Source organism: Oreochromis niloticus, linkage group LG3, assembly GCF_001858045.2.
Source record: "Oreochromis niloticus isolate F11D_XX linkage group LG3, O_niloticus_UMD_NMBU, whole genome shotgun sequence".
NCBI classification, from domain to species: Eukaryota; Metazoa; Chordata; class Actinopteri; order Cichliformes; family Cichlidae; genus Oreochromis; species Oreochromis niloticus.
Genome location: NC_031967.2, coordinates 32,775,705 through 32,789,450, shown reverse-complemented (window position 1 = coordinate 32,789,450; position 13,746 = coordinate 32,775,705). Strand labels below are relative to the sequence as shown.

General features: G+C 38.8%; 1 protein-coding gene across 1 annotated transcript in view; it reads left to right on the top strand.

Annotated features, from left to right (window-relative positions):
- Nucleotides 1–13,746, top strand: part of arhgap36 (Rho GTPase activating protein 36) — a 75,869-nt gene that overhangs the window by 30,618 nt on the left and 31,505 nt on the right. The window contains 1 exon segment of the mRNA XM_005462587.4: nucleotides 11,516–11,672. Within this exon segment, the coding sequence (XP_005462644.3) occupies nucleotides 11,516–11,672 (157 nt within the window).

The following is a 13,746-nucleotide window of genomic DNA, read 5'->3' as shown; positions in this document are numbered from 1 at the left end:
TAAAGATCACATCAATCTCTTACAAAGTGACAAATATAGATCAGATTATTCCAAAGAAGGAATAAAATGAATATGTTTTTGTTTTTCTAAAACAGCAACAACTAATATGGTTAGTACGTGGCTGTGAACAGATATCCACTGAATGTCTACTCCTTGTACACAGACTAATATTACCGGAGCCTGTCAGGAAGTCTTTCGACTAAGAAACTTTATTTATTTTATTAGTAGAACACCCTTCTTGAACACATGTTTTTTTTTTGTTGGGAAACACAGTATAATCTCTGTAAGAACTCCCTCAAACCAGCGTCATGGTAACGCCCGCAACATTGGTTCATTTTGTTGCTATTTTTCAACCATGACTAGAAGTTGAGAAATTAGTGCCAGCCACTAGTTATTCAACATCAAAATGTTTGGTGCCTCCTGTGCTGTTGGCCAACAGGCTGCTGGTAGAAACTCAGCTACTGCTGCGTACAGTGAGAGAGAAGGAATGGCAGGAGGGTAAAGGTGACAGAGAGGTCTTTAGATGCAGGGACTATGGCTGATAGAGGGACAGACGGGTGCAATAATAATGGAGAGAAGATGGAGCTGGGAAAAAGGAAGACCACTATCTTGGAAACATGGTAACTGTTATTCCCTGGATTTGACTTTACTGGGTCAGATCTGGTTCTCGGGCAGCTTTTAATATCCTCATAGAGGATCAGCTCACACTTGAGTAGATGTACTATGCTGTAGTATTCTTCCTCTGGTCGACTACTCCTTTTCTATTTTTCTTCTGAGCTCCGCTGTCCTGTCTGTCCTTTTTATAGAGCTTTTATCCTGTCGTTTTAATCCTCCTCCTACTCAGTCCCTCCCTCCCTCCATTTACTTACTTCCCTCCTTCAGGCGCTTCTTCTCTTTCTACCGCGTCCCTCCTCTCTACCTCCTTTCCTCAAGTCATCCTCTAAAACCTTGCCTCTTTTTTACCCACTTCATCAGCTTACCACCTCCTTATTTTTTTCCCTTCTTCTCTTTATGTAACTATTTCTTCTTATCTGCCCCCTTTCCTGTTTCCTGAATTAACACTCTCTCGCCTTTTTCTACCATCCCGCCCTGTCACTTTTATCTTATACGCCCTTTTTCATCACTTCTATTTTTCTTTCTTATATCTCAGTTTAACTTGTCTATCTTCTAATTTCCCGTGTATATCTTGTCCTCTTTCCTGTGTCCCTGTCCTATCTCATTTTCATCTCCTTTTAAGACCCTTCACACTTTCCCTTTTGTCCTCTGCATTTTGTTTCCTGTATTCTTCTTCTAACCTTATACTCCTTTTCTACTTATTTTTCTATCTCTTCTATGGTCTCCTTAGCCTCTTCCCCATTTACCACTCTGACACCTTCCTCTTGCCCTTATCTTTGCTCATTTTCTAACTACTTGTTTCCATTTATGCCCCGTCTTTCTCTCCATTGCCTCTCCTTCCTTGTTCCCTGACACTTCTTCATCCTCCCTTCCTCTTTCTATCACCTCTTCCTCTCCCTTCATTGCTCCTTTTTTTGTTTCCTCCTCTTTTCCTCTGTCTTGTGTTTATGTTTTCAGTTCCTGAAAGTCAAGTCAGCATGCGCCACTCCTCCTCCTCCTGCTCTCGTAATCTAACTCATTCTCAGCCCTCCCCATTCCCCCGTGCCCTCCTCTCTCTCACACTCTGTGTATATCCCATTCGGCCACTTTCCGCATTAACTCCTAGTCGTCACTTTCATTCAGCTCAGAGCTGATATGCGGCTTTTTCTCTGACCAAGGTCTGGATACAAGGAGGCTCAGAAATCTGGAGGACCACCTGTTGCATTTTGATTGAAAGACGCCCCAATACAGGTACAGAGTTCGTGTTTGTTTGAGGGTTGAAGCAAGCGCACTTTGCCATCTGCTGCTGTACCTGTCTGTTGTAAATTTTCAGTGGTTCTGTTACCTGTCAGAGACCTGAGTGATGATGCATGTCTTTTCTTAATGACTTTCTCTAAATTTATCATTTTATTCAGATCATTTTGAGACCATTGCAGTGTGCTTATGTAAAGAGAAAATCTAAAGCTACAGGATGTTTCATTACACCTTAAATATCTCCTGTGCTTCCCCGGAAAAGTCTGATATTATGCCTAAAATAAAACTCTCATGTTTCCTAAACAGTTCGTAGAAACAGCAAATGTCGTGGGAGCTCCATTAGCTATAATTAGGCGGGAACATTATTTTGTAAACACCATTAATTCAGTCATTTGAAGATTGTAAATAAGCTTATTTAATTAATCGCCTCAAATTAGGTCGCGCTTTGGGGGAAAGGAAAACCGTGAAATAATCTGGCACTTGAGAGAAACACAAGGAAAAAAACCTTTTTTTTCCCTTTTTTTTTTTACAAAAGTCTTCAAATGTAGTCAGTTAAAAGTCTCATTTATGCTGCAAATAACACCTCACATAACATGTGCATGCATAAGCAAAGTTTCAGCATCATCCTATGAATCCACTTCTATTTGTATTCATCTGCTGGCTAAGCTTTGAGTTTCAGACAGCAAGGAGTCTGTGTGAGCCCCTTAAAATCCCAGAGTGTTTCTCTGCTTGTATAACTCGAGACATAAAAGTGATAACAAGCTCAGTCTGTGGGGACCTGTCTTTATTGTTGGGGACATAAAGCATGTAAAATGTAACATTTTAGAGTGAAGAACAGAGTGTAATGTCTTCTGTAGGGATAAAAACATATTATCTGTGGTTGTATACTCGCATTACTCATACAGTGGGGACATACAGATTTATGAGGACTCGACTACTTTTGGTGATGAAAAGCGCATCCTTATAATCTAAAACATTTCACATTACGTGACAGGATGAAGACTAGAGTGTAATCGCTTCTAAATTATGTGTGTGTGTGTACTTGTTTTGCTGATATTGTGGGGACATGTATTTACACAGCTGCTTACTGGGGACTTGACTTACCTTTGCAGATGAAAAGCACATTTATGATGTAAAAAATTAGACATTTTAGGATGAAGACTAGAGTGTAGTTTAGTCTTTTGTGTGTGTGTGTGTGTGGCAACATGCCAGTTCAGTCAGGACTGACACAATAGCACTGCTGTGTCGACGCAGGATCCGTTTTTGTGGCTCGGCCGTAAGTCTTTAGCACTGCCAAGGGGCCTATTAGCTCTGCCTGTCTGTTTACGTGTGTGTGTGTATGTTTGCGCATGTGTGTGCGTGTCTCTTCCTGTCAGTGAACAAGCAAGTATGTTTGCATACTAATGTATGTGAAGCTCACTCTGTGAGGTGGTTTTTGACAACATCCTAATTAGACCAGCCGCCGTTCCTTATTTATTCTAAGAAAAACAAGACGTGGAGCTGCATAATGTGAACATAATGTTCCTTCATTAGAAAGGATCAAGGAACCACAGAACCTGTGCACGTATTATTTGCATGTGTGTGTGTTTAACATACTGAAAGGAAAGGAGGAAATAAAAAAGTCATTTGTGTTTTCACGAACTGTTTCATTCTTTTCAAACGAGATTGGGGTTTTGAACAAGCTGGAAATCTGCTTTCCAAAGTCACTTTGTCTTTTCCTACTAGGATTTTGGTATTTTAATTAATAAATACACTATATTATTTTGTAGACCAGCTTTATCCACTTGTCCCTTGTGGCACTTACTTCATAAAACTCCATATAACAGTATTAGGACAGAAAGGATCAGTTTATATATTAGACCTATTTATAACTTAAGCTTTACAGAGAGCCTACGGGATTCTTATTGTCCCTCACCAGTGAAGCGGCAAAGCCATTAGGGCAGCATGAACAGATAAAATGCTGTGTTTACTAAAGAACTGGGCATCCAAAGAACATGTTCTCTATACTCCTTCCTTGTGGATATTTTAAATTTGAAGAAGGAAGCTGTATCAGATTTCTACATTTTCAAACAGCCGTGAAGGAGAGTGAAATTAGTAATATAGCTTTTGCTATTATAGAGAACTTTGTGTGTTCAATCAGCCACACACAATTCGCATACATCCGTACCTGTCAGTTTGTAATGGTATTTGATACATATATGCAGTGGATTGAATGGCTGTTATTAGTTGTTAGCGCCATACATATCTCCACAGGACACTGAATGGATGTATAGCATTTGTTGTTTCCCAGTTAAATACAGTCAAACTCAAGTGTGACCAATGAGTTTCATACTCATTTTTTGACTTAACATTTTCTTTATGATATGCTCTAAACTTTTGCTTTTTGATGCTGTGGTTTATCAAATGTACTTGGTTGGGGGATTGCAAAACGCACCCTTGGGTTCCAATGGACCCTTTCAAAATGTAAGGAACTTCATAGTTTTTATAATGTTGCAAGATTACATTTGCCAGGACATTTAACAACAGAGATCTTACATGCATGTCTTTGCATGACCACCAGATGTCTCCTACATAAATCTCTCTGGTGCTAATACACCTTCTCAAAACTGGGTCCAGCTCAGTTTCCTTTCTACTCCCTCCTAGACCTGTCCGGGGGGTTCGTCAATTTCCATGGTCATTTAAAACTTGTATATCCATAAAGGCACAGAATGAACTAAATGGTGTCAGCTCACCTTTTTTCATACTGAGCTTAAGTATGTGGTACCACCTACAGCTTTAGGTTTTCTCAGGCGGGTTCAATTTCTAAGGTGAAGACCCCACAATAATACAGCTGAACCAGGTCTGAGAAATCTACCCAGTGATACCATAGATCAACCACACAGGACAACAGGGGGAGGTCAAGCACACTCAATTCAATTCAGTTTTATTTATACAGCGCCAAATCACAACAGCAGTCGCCTCAAGGCGCTTTATATTGTAAGGTAGACCCTACAATAATACATACAGAGGAAAAACCCAACAAACATATGACCCCCTCTGAGCAAGCACTTTGGCGACAGTGGGAAGGAAAAACTCCCTTTTAACAGGAAGAAACCTCCGGCAGAACCAGGCTCAGGGAGGGGCGGGGCCATCTGCTGCGACCAGTTGGGGTGAGAGCACTCATGCACTCATGCACAGTATGGATCATGTGGTTTGAGTACACCGTTGTTTAGAGTCTATAGTTGAAGAAGAACGAGAAAAATCTTTTTTTCATATGTATCAAATGTTTTTACTTGATTATCGCCTTTAATCAAAATGATTAATGTCGTTGTCCTGATCACAAAATCAAAGTCTGATAAAATACATATTTTGTACACATTGGCAGTATAAGCATCAGGATATTATGCAAAATACAAAAAAAGAAAAGTTGTTTTACACAGGGCCATCATTAAAGAGAGCATATACATACAGACTAGGGTACTTTACATAAATAGAAAAGGATCTTGTGTCAATTATTTCCTTTTATGTACTCTGTAAGGAAAAATATTATTGTTGCTCCACAAGGGGGTCTTTAAGGAATCATTGACCACCCTGAACATTTTCTCCTCTGTAACTTTTCCTTGGACCTGAACAGTTTGAAAATCCCTGCTGTATGTCAGCCAAAAAAAAAAAAATCATTAATAAAATGACTTCAACAGTTTTTTGGGATTCAGGGATAATTCTTGCTTTTTCCGGCTGATAATTCGACCCTGCATGGGTTTAAAATTGTGGGCAATTGCAGTACATTTGTCATAGCTTTATTAACACACATTACATTACAGTTTTACATACACTCTAGTTTTCAAGCATTCCCAGATGTTTGGTTGAACAGGGAATCAATAGTCGTCTCAGCAAATAAATAAGCAATGTTATTATGTTAATGGAAACAATTAAAATGTTCTTGTAATTCAGGAAAAATGAACCACCTCCTCACCTCCTGCTAATGAATGAGAACGAGAGGCAGTATTTATCTTTGCCTCATTTGCACAGTTTGGCCAAGAAGGTAGGAGGTGGGTGGGGGGCAGAATAAAATGCTGAGGTTAATGATGTGCAGGGTGAGAAGCACCCAAGGGAGAGACGACTACACACAAAACAGCAGCATGTTGGAGAGGTGAGCACAGAGGTGGAGTGAAAAGCATCCGAGAGCTCTCACACCGTGTTTCTTACTGTGTTGTGTCATCAGAACAAGGTTATATGACCCGCTTTTAAATGCAAACTCAAAAACGGGCCCAGTTTTAGCAGGTGCTGCTTTGAACAACACGTCCTTGATTGCAGTGATCAGTGTCCTGTTTGATCTGCTGATTTACTTCTTTGAAGCTCCGCGAGGTCTCATCTCTTATGTGTTTATATGTCATCACATTTTCAAGTTCTGCGAGAAGTCAGAGTTTATTTTGGTAAACATCTGGGGAAAAAAGAAAAAGCTTTTCTTTTACTGTCTAAAATCAGTAATGAGAGGTTTAGGTCATTGTATTCCACTTTCTGCTACCTTCCTGTGTGGTTTGTCTTTCATGTGGCTGCAATGCCTCATTTCCTGGTTCCTGGTATTGAAAACTCATGATTGTACAAAAAGAGAAAACCTACAGAGTCTTATTTTAATAGTCAATTATGTCAACAATACTCTTTTTAAATCTTTTTTCTCCTCGTTTTCATGGTGAAATGGATTGGAAAGATTGGAAAGTAGTTACTACGATCAAATACTTTGTGTAGAATAATCTTGAGTTTAGATTACAGTGATTTCTAGTTAGTTTTACATCAGTGAAATTTTTGTATCGCAAGTGGAAAAAGAGCACAGAGCCAGACATAAAATTGTATCTGTAGCCGAGTGACTCAACATTTACCAAACATTCCTGACAACCTTTACCATAAATGATGGACTTTTGAAACATTGATTGCCGATTTGATGTAATCAGAAGGTCATGAATAGCAGCGCTCACTTCCCCCCTGTGACTCTTAATGACTCACAGGATGACAGAGTGGGTCAGATGTTCCCAAGGCGAGATTGCCAGTAGGGGTTAATACCGGGCACTCTGCACGAGTTTCTAGAGTTTTTGGTACTAGTGTCCAGTCGAGAAGAAAAAGACTGGCATGGCATTCCAAACCACTGACCTTAACAGCTATGGGAGTGGCCACCGTAGTAAAAAAACAAACAACACCCCCCCCCAAAAAAAATCACCAATGACTTGCAGAAGCAACCATTAGATTTTCTTCCCAGTGAACGAATCTCAGTACTTACAGTTGTGGTCAGCAGTTTACATCACGGGCATGAATGTCATGGTAATTTGGGGTTTTTAATGACTTCTTTGAACTGTTCTTTTTCCACGGTGGAAAGAGTATACATCTTTCTGACTTTAGAAAAACAAGAATTGGTGTGCAAAAGTATTTGGGTGTATTTTATCTTTTTTATCATCTTCTTATGAGATTTGTTTTCTTTCTATGGACCACAAGTCATAGGAGATTGATTTAAAATACATACTGGCTCAAATAAATACACACACTCACTTAAATCTTTTAATAAGTGGTGCTGAAGGACCTACAATGTATTTTAACTTGTCAAGGCCAAGGCCTATACTTCTCATTAGTGATCATGATTGCTACAACTGGTAGCTTCTCTTTGCTAACATAAAAACGATTTGTTTGACACTCATAGGATTGACCAATACCCGGGACGATGGAAAAGTCCAAGGCCACCAAAAAGCCCAAAATACCAAAGTATTGGCCAAACCATAAGAAACTTGATTTAGGTGCAACTTGCTAAGGGACATTTATTCAAATATTAGTCGGGATGTGAATGTATTTGGGCCTGCATGCATACATTTGAACCTGTGTAGAGAAAATCCAAAATAAATACAAACTTGTTCACCAATTCTTGTTTATTTTATTGATTTAAATCAAAGATGTATGCTGCACAGTCATCTAACACTGAAAAAAGAACAGCTTATGTTTAAACTTCTGAGCACAACTGAAATTGTTCATGAAAGCAGAGTTTGAGATATGTTGATCCATCCTGAATGTGTGGTGAGACCGTTCAAACATCCACCACAGCAAGAGAGAAAATACACATAATGTATAGGTTTAAAAACTGCTCATGAGATATGACATTTAACTTAAATGTCATGTCTAAAGTTTGGCATTTCATACAGCAAACCATATTGCCTGTGGTATTGTTTTCCACTGAACCCTGCTGCTTTGAGTGAGTCCATGTTACCAGTTTTAGAAAATGTGGATGAGGCCTCAGCGCTCTTTTGTGGGCAGCTTTCACCATTCATCATTTCACTTTCACCACAGCCTATTTGTCTGGTTGTGTTTAGCATTAAGAGCAAAGTAATTTTGTCCAATCACGCTGTGCAGTCTGCATTTAGTCATGAGAAAATCATGCACACGTGGATCTGTTTCCACACTCACATCGTGCACAGCGAGACCTTCAGAGAATAAAAATGAAAAGATAACATGAAGCGAGAAGACACTAGAAATAACACAACTGTGAGAAGTGTGAAGGCATAATTACTGAATATTTTTATGTATAAGAAGTTGTCATAAATGTTTATATCAACCTATCATATGAACCTTGAACTTGACCTCCAGGTACAACGAACCACTTTATGGCACTTTAATTTTAATCTGTTATCTATATCCTGATAGCGGTTAACATTTGACCACCACAAGCTGTTTCTTGGACACATGTACACATTTCTGTTGCGATTTAACCACAATTCTCATATGATCTGTTGTTTATAACTGTTTGTAAAACCTTACTAGACCAACTGGAATGCATTAGCAGCATGCTAGTGTTTATGGGAACAATTAAAATCCATAAACATAATATCAGTGCTCTTTTTCTGGACTCTAAAATAAAAAGTGGGTTGGGTCTACTAGCCATTTCATTTGGGACTAGCTCATGAGCGCCATCTGCTACACCCTGAACTGCAGCCAGTTTTTTTAGACAGCAGTGGAGTTATTAGAAAGTACAAGTCCTCTCCTAAAACTAATCTCACAGCAGTTATTAGCTCTGTAATCACAACCTTTAATCTTTTGATTTGTGTTGCTGAACAGAACTACTCTTATATACAAAACAATCCAAATTTGGAGGTCAGGGAGGAGGAGGGTGTGGACGACGAGTAGGTCAACCTTGACACCATGTTCCAGCTTTTCACCAAGTTTCATTAAGTTCAGCTTTAGTTTGGGAGTTGACCAACAGTTTGTCAGGTTTTTTTAGAATAATCAGCAGAGAAACATATTGTCACTAAATATGATCCTATTAGTTTATAGTTTTTCGGTATAAAGTTCTTCTCTTTTACATTTTTTGTCATATTTTACTTTTTTCCTGCTGATTGTATCTGACACCTGTGGAGAATATTATTTCCTCCAAAACACTGTAAATGATTATTGAATACAATGCATAGTTAAAGTCTAAAGGAGTGGGGGTTTTAGATCTTCTTGGCTTAGAACCTTCTTGTCATGTTTCGGATCTCCTTTAGTTTTTAACAAAGAGACGTTACCCCACAAACTTCCCATGCGGTTTCATTTAACCACACGCCACAAGAATTTGAGGCACAAAGATGTAACGTTACCCCATCTGGACGTAATTTTTACAAACTAAAAGATTACAGAAGTTGGCACAATCCTCCAACCAGAGTGGGAAACCTAACCCCAATGTGGTGAACCAGAACAAACACCATTGGCATCGTGGCAAACAGAGGTGGTTTGAAGTCACCTCAGATCGTAGAAGTAAATCAATGAGTTGCTAAAGACCACGGTACAGCTTGGATGTATTGGTTACTTGATTTGCACAGTTCCTATACGCTTAGGCTCTCCGGAAACAGTCACACAGCATGCATATATTAGAAACACATGTTTGTCTGACAGGGTGAACGGGTTGTGAAGCACAGACTTAAGATCTGGAATGCAATTGTCTGGTTCTTATTAACCTGCAGCCGCTTCATCCCTCCATCAAACATCCCCCCGTTACCCCCCTGCGCTTCCTCTCAGTATTCACTTAATATTGTTTTTCCTGTTTTCTTAGCATCTCTTAAAATCTCTTGATTCTACCATTCTTCTTCTACTCTCCATCTCCGTCCTTATTTATTAGCTCTGTGATTTAGCTCCTTGCCCTCTTACCTGCTGCTTGGTGAGAATCTAGTCGAAGGTAAACAGTGTTGAGGTTAAAATTTAATGTTCTCCACATTTCCAAAGAGAAACTGAGATCAGCCCTAACACTTACTATGCTTTCAAAAGACTTTCAGCTAATGCTTGTATGATCTGTGACTGTCTCGACCACTGAACTGTTTACCACAGCAAAGAAGTACTTCTTAAACACTTCGGGCCTTCAAGTAAACTAAGGAGCATGAGAATATATAGTGTGTGTATAATGATACATTACAATGTATACCATCTGTGACTTTGTGTTTAAACTGTGCAGTTCAAGCTTACCACCTTACAGAGATAGTAACATTTTAATATTTTGGGCTTCAAACTGATGCCACAATGGACAAAAAAGCCTTACTTACATTAAATAATGCAGGTTAATGTAGGGGAAAAAATCACAAAAATGTGAAAACAGCAAAACTTGCTTTGGGATTGATTTAGATGTTTCCTCAATCCCTCCAAGTTACTTGAAAATTTAAAATTCTCACCTTGAAATGGTCATTGCGAGATTGCTAGGGCATTGATACTGTGGTGTGTTTTTAAATGATCTTACAGAAGATAAATATTTAAATGAGGAGTGGTGAAAATTCATTTTTAAAAGCAGATTTCAGGTCCTGTTCGTACACTGCTGTATAATCTTAATGTTTTCCAGCTTTAGCCAGTGCTCACTGCAAAGATGTTTGGCTGCCTGCTAGAGAATTAAGGGGGATATCTAGGCTCTAAGCAAAGACAGATTTAAAGAAATCAGAACACCTTTTGATTAATAATATTTTTATCAATATGAGTAAAGCAGACTAATCTGGAGTTTCAGTTGGTAATGGTTACTTCTTATAGTGCTTCTGTTTATTGATGCACTAATAGAAATCCTTGACACAATGTTTTTAGTTTTCTTTGTTTTGTTTTTTCTTTCTTGGTATGAATTAGAAATGGTTATTCTTCGAAATTACTAAAGTTGAGTTATTTTTTTAATCAAGCAGTTTTATAAACCAAGATTGGCCCCAATAAACCTTATAAACAGGCTCCTCTAGAGCCACAGAAGACTTAGTATAAAATGTGCAATGTAATTTTGGTTTGTTGTTCTGACAAATGCAGACTTCCTGTGTTAAACTTGTGGATTTCCCCCTATTTTAAAAGGTCAGGTTGTGTCTGCAGAGATTTAATGAGCTTTCACTGTGCAAAGATCTCAAGGTCAACAGACAAAAAGGGCATCACAATAGGTTTTTGTAATAAAAGGCTAAGAATAAAAATAAATACAAGCTTAAGACTAGTGAAAACAAATGAACACGCTGACATTTTTGATGAGAAACAGTCTTTTTTATCTTGTTACACAGTGAGAAAAACAAAGCACATAAATGTGTGCTTAATCACAGCTGAATGTTCTGTTTTTGCTTTTGAAGATTTTTTTTGCCTTTAAGTAGTTGATGGTTGGTTGGCAATGGTCAGAGATTGCATGTCAGTGGAGATTTTTGTATCCTCTGTATCCTTTAACCTTCTCTTTTCTCTGCAGGGGGATCACACGTGGGCCAACATGTTGGGACAGAGCGTGCGGTTACAGCCAGTTCCCATCCAGAGCCTATCAGAGCTGGAGCGAGCCAGGTTACAGGAAGTCGCTTTGTACCACCTGGAGGAGAGGGACCTGGACTTCAAGATCAGCATCCCTAAAGGTAAGGGGGAAGGACCGAGATGGTGTTTCTAAAGGATCTGATGGTGGTTGAGTGTAAACTGATTTCTTAACTGGATTCCTCAATGTTTTCCAAAGTGCTTCCATTAATTGTTAGCACTCATATACTACCTTTATTGATTTGGAGGCTCAAATATTCAAGATTTTAAAAAAAAAAAAAATGGTTAGTTCAAGGCATACATATTTGATCTTTACCTGAAAGAATTTGGACTGATGAAGTCTGGGACTAAACAAAAATGGGCGTGATGGGAGTTGAACCTTTGTCTCCTATAGCATCCTAAGAACCAGCTTATTCATTTATGTCCTCTGTAATCAACGTCTATATCTTTTGACTTGGACATCCTGGGCTTTATATTAATATGTCATGTGTTTGGGTGGCTTCTTTTAGCTCCAAAGAGGCAGGAAATCACAAAAAAAAGTTGAATGGGAAGATTCTTTTCTCCTTGGTTCTCAGGAGGATATAATAGTCTTGAGGATTATCCTTCTGAGTCCCATCTGCCTCGTTATTACCTTGGTTTCATAGTATTAGGTTTTACTGGTTTTGAGGCATCAAAAGGATTTGGTTCCATTTTATTTTTTAAAGGAGCATTATTTGAGTTAAAAGACACCCTTCGTTACATTGACCATCATGGAAGGATAACCTCTACTTTTTCGGTTTCCAGGCTGCCAAGCCCTACCCCGGCTTACATTTGATTGGTTTACTGAAAATGGCCGACTTTAGAAAAGCTAAACTATCAATAGTAAATAAGTTTCTTAAGTAATTGTGAAACATAACAAATAAACCCATCTGAGAGAAAATCAGTTTCCTCTGACACATAATTGAGAATGCTGTTAAGTCACATGGGAAAGTAATTGTTTGGAAATGGAGCTAAACGTGGTATAACTTGCATAAACATGTGATAGCCAGAGTTCAAGTGTTGCCAGAGTATTTTGTGTTTCTGTTGATTTCTGAAATAGCATTTAAGTATCAAATCAGTTTTAAAATTTTGGCACAGTCCCTTATAGGGAAGGCAAGGAGGTAAAGGTTTAAAAACATGAAAAAAATGCCATGTCAGGCCATTCAATTCATAGGGACAGGGCATGAAAGTTACTCCACTACAATAGCTTCCCAGAATGGTGAAACTGATGAAGGACAACTTTGTTTTTGTGACATTTCCTGACTATTGCAGCCAATTTAATGCAGTTAAATTTCATTACTCAGTCTTGATGGTGAGGCGGATTGGTCTCCCTGAGGTTTGAGAATAAAGGTTCACGATGACCTGGTGAGTATGGCGCCAGTTTGGTGAGCCACACTCCTTTAGAAACTTGGGCTGAACTGCCCTAAAGCAAAAACAACAACTCAGTCTGCCAAGGGAGCCATAACAGCCTGTCTGTGAATCTGAGGAATGAGCATGAAGCAGGAAGACATTAAGGATCATCTGGAACGGAATCCAGGGTGTCAGATTGATAAGGAAAGGGGAAAGGGAGGCAATGTGATTTCTGTTAATTGACTCCGTATCTCAAATAGCATATGATAGGGTCATGATTTGTCTTTTTTCCCACCGCTTTAGGGGTGATGATATGAGAGGTAGCTGGGTAATATTAACTTCTTAAACCACCGACCAGTACTGTTGTTTCCAAGTCATAGTCTAGCTGGTATTGTTTTGTTTTTGATTTTAAACCTGTGCAGCTGTCCCGGTGTGAGTCATTATGGCAAAATGTGCTATGGGAGACACCTGTTGCAGCAGGAACTCCCACAATTGTGGACGAATTGTTGAATGTTAATACACTCGATTTATGCAGTAATGTTGCATAAACACTGCTTTTACAGGGGTGTAGGTTTTCCAAATATGGCTATTTAGTTTTCATGTAACCACCTAAAAATGGTGACTGATGAAGCATAGGTTCAAATGTCAGCACATTAACAGGGCTTGTAGCCTGTGTGTTGTTGCCATTTAAAGAGATGGCCATTGCCGTTCCACCAAGTATGTGGCTAGAGACTTAGTGCACATATAGTACACCTTATGAGTTACTTGTAATTTAATGAATTAGCTCTTCCAAACTATACATGACTATTT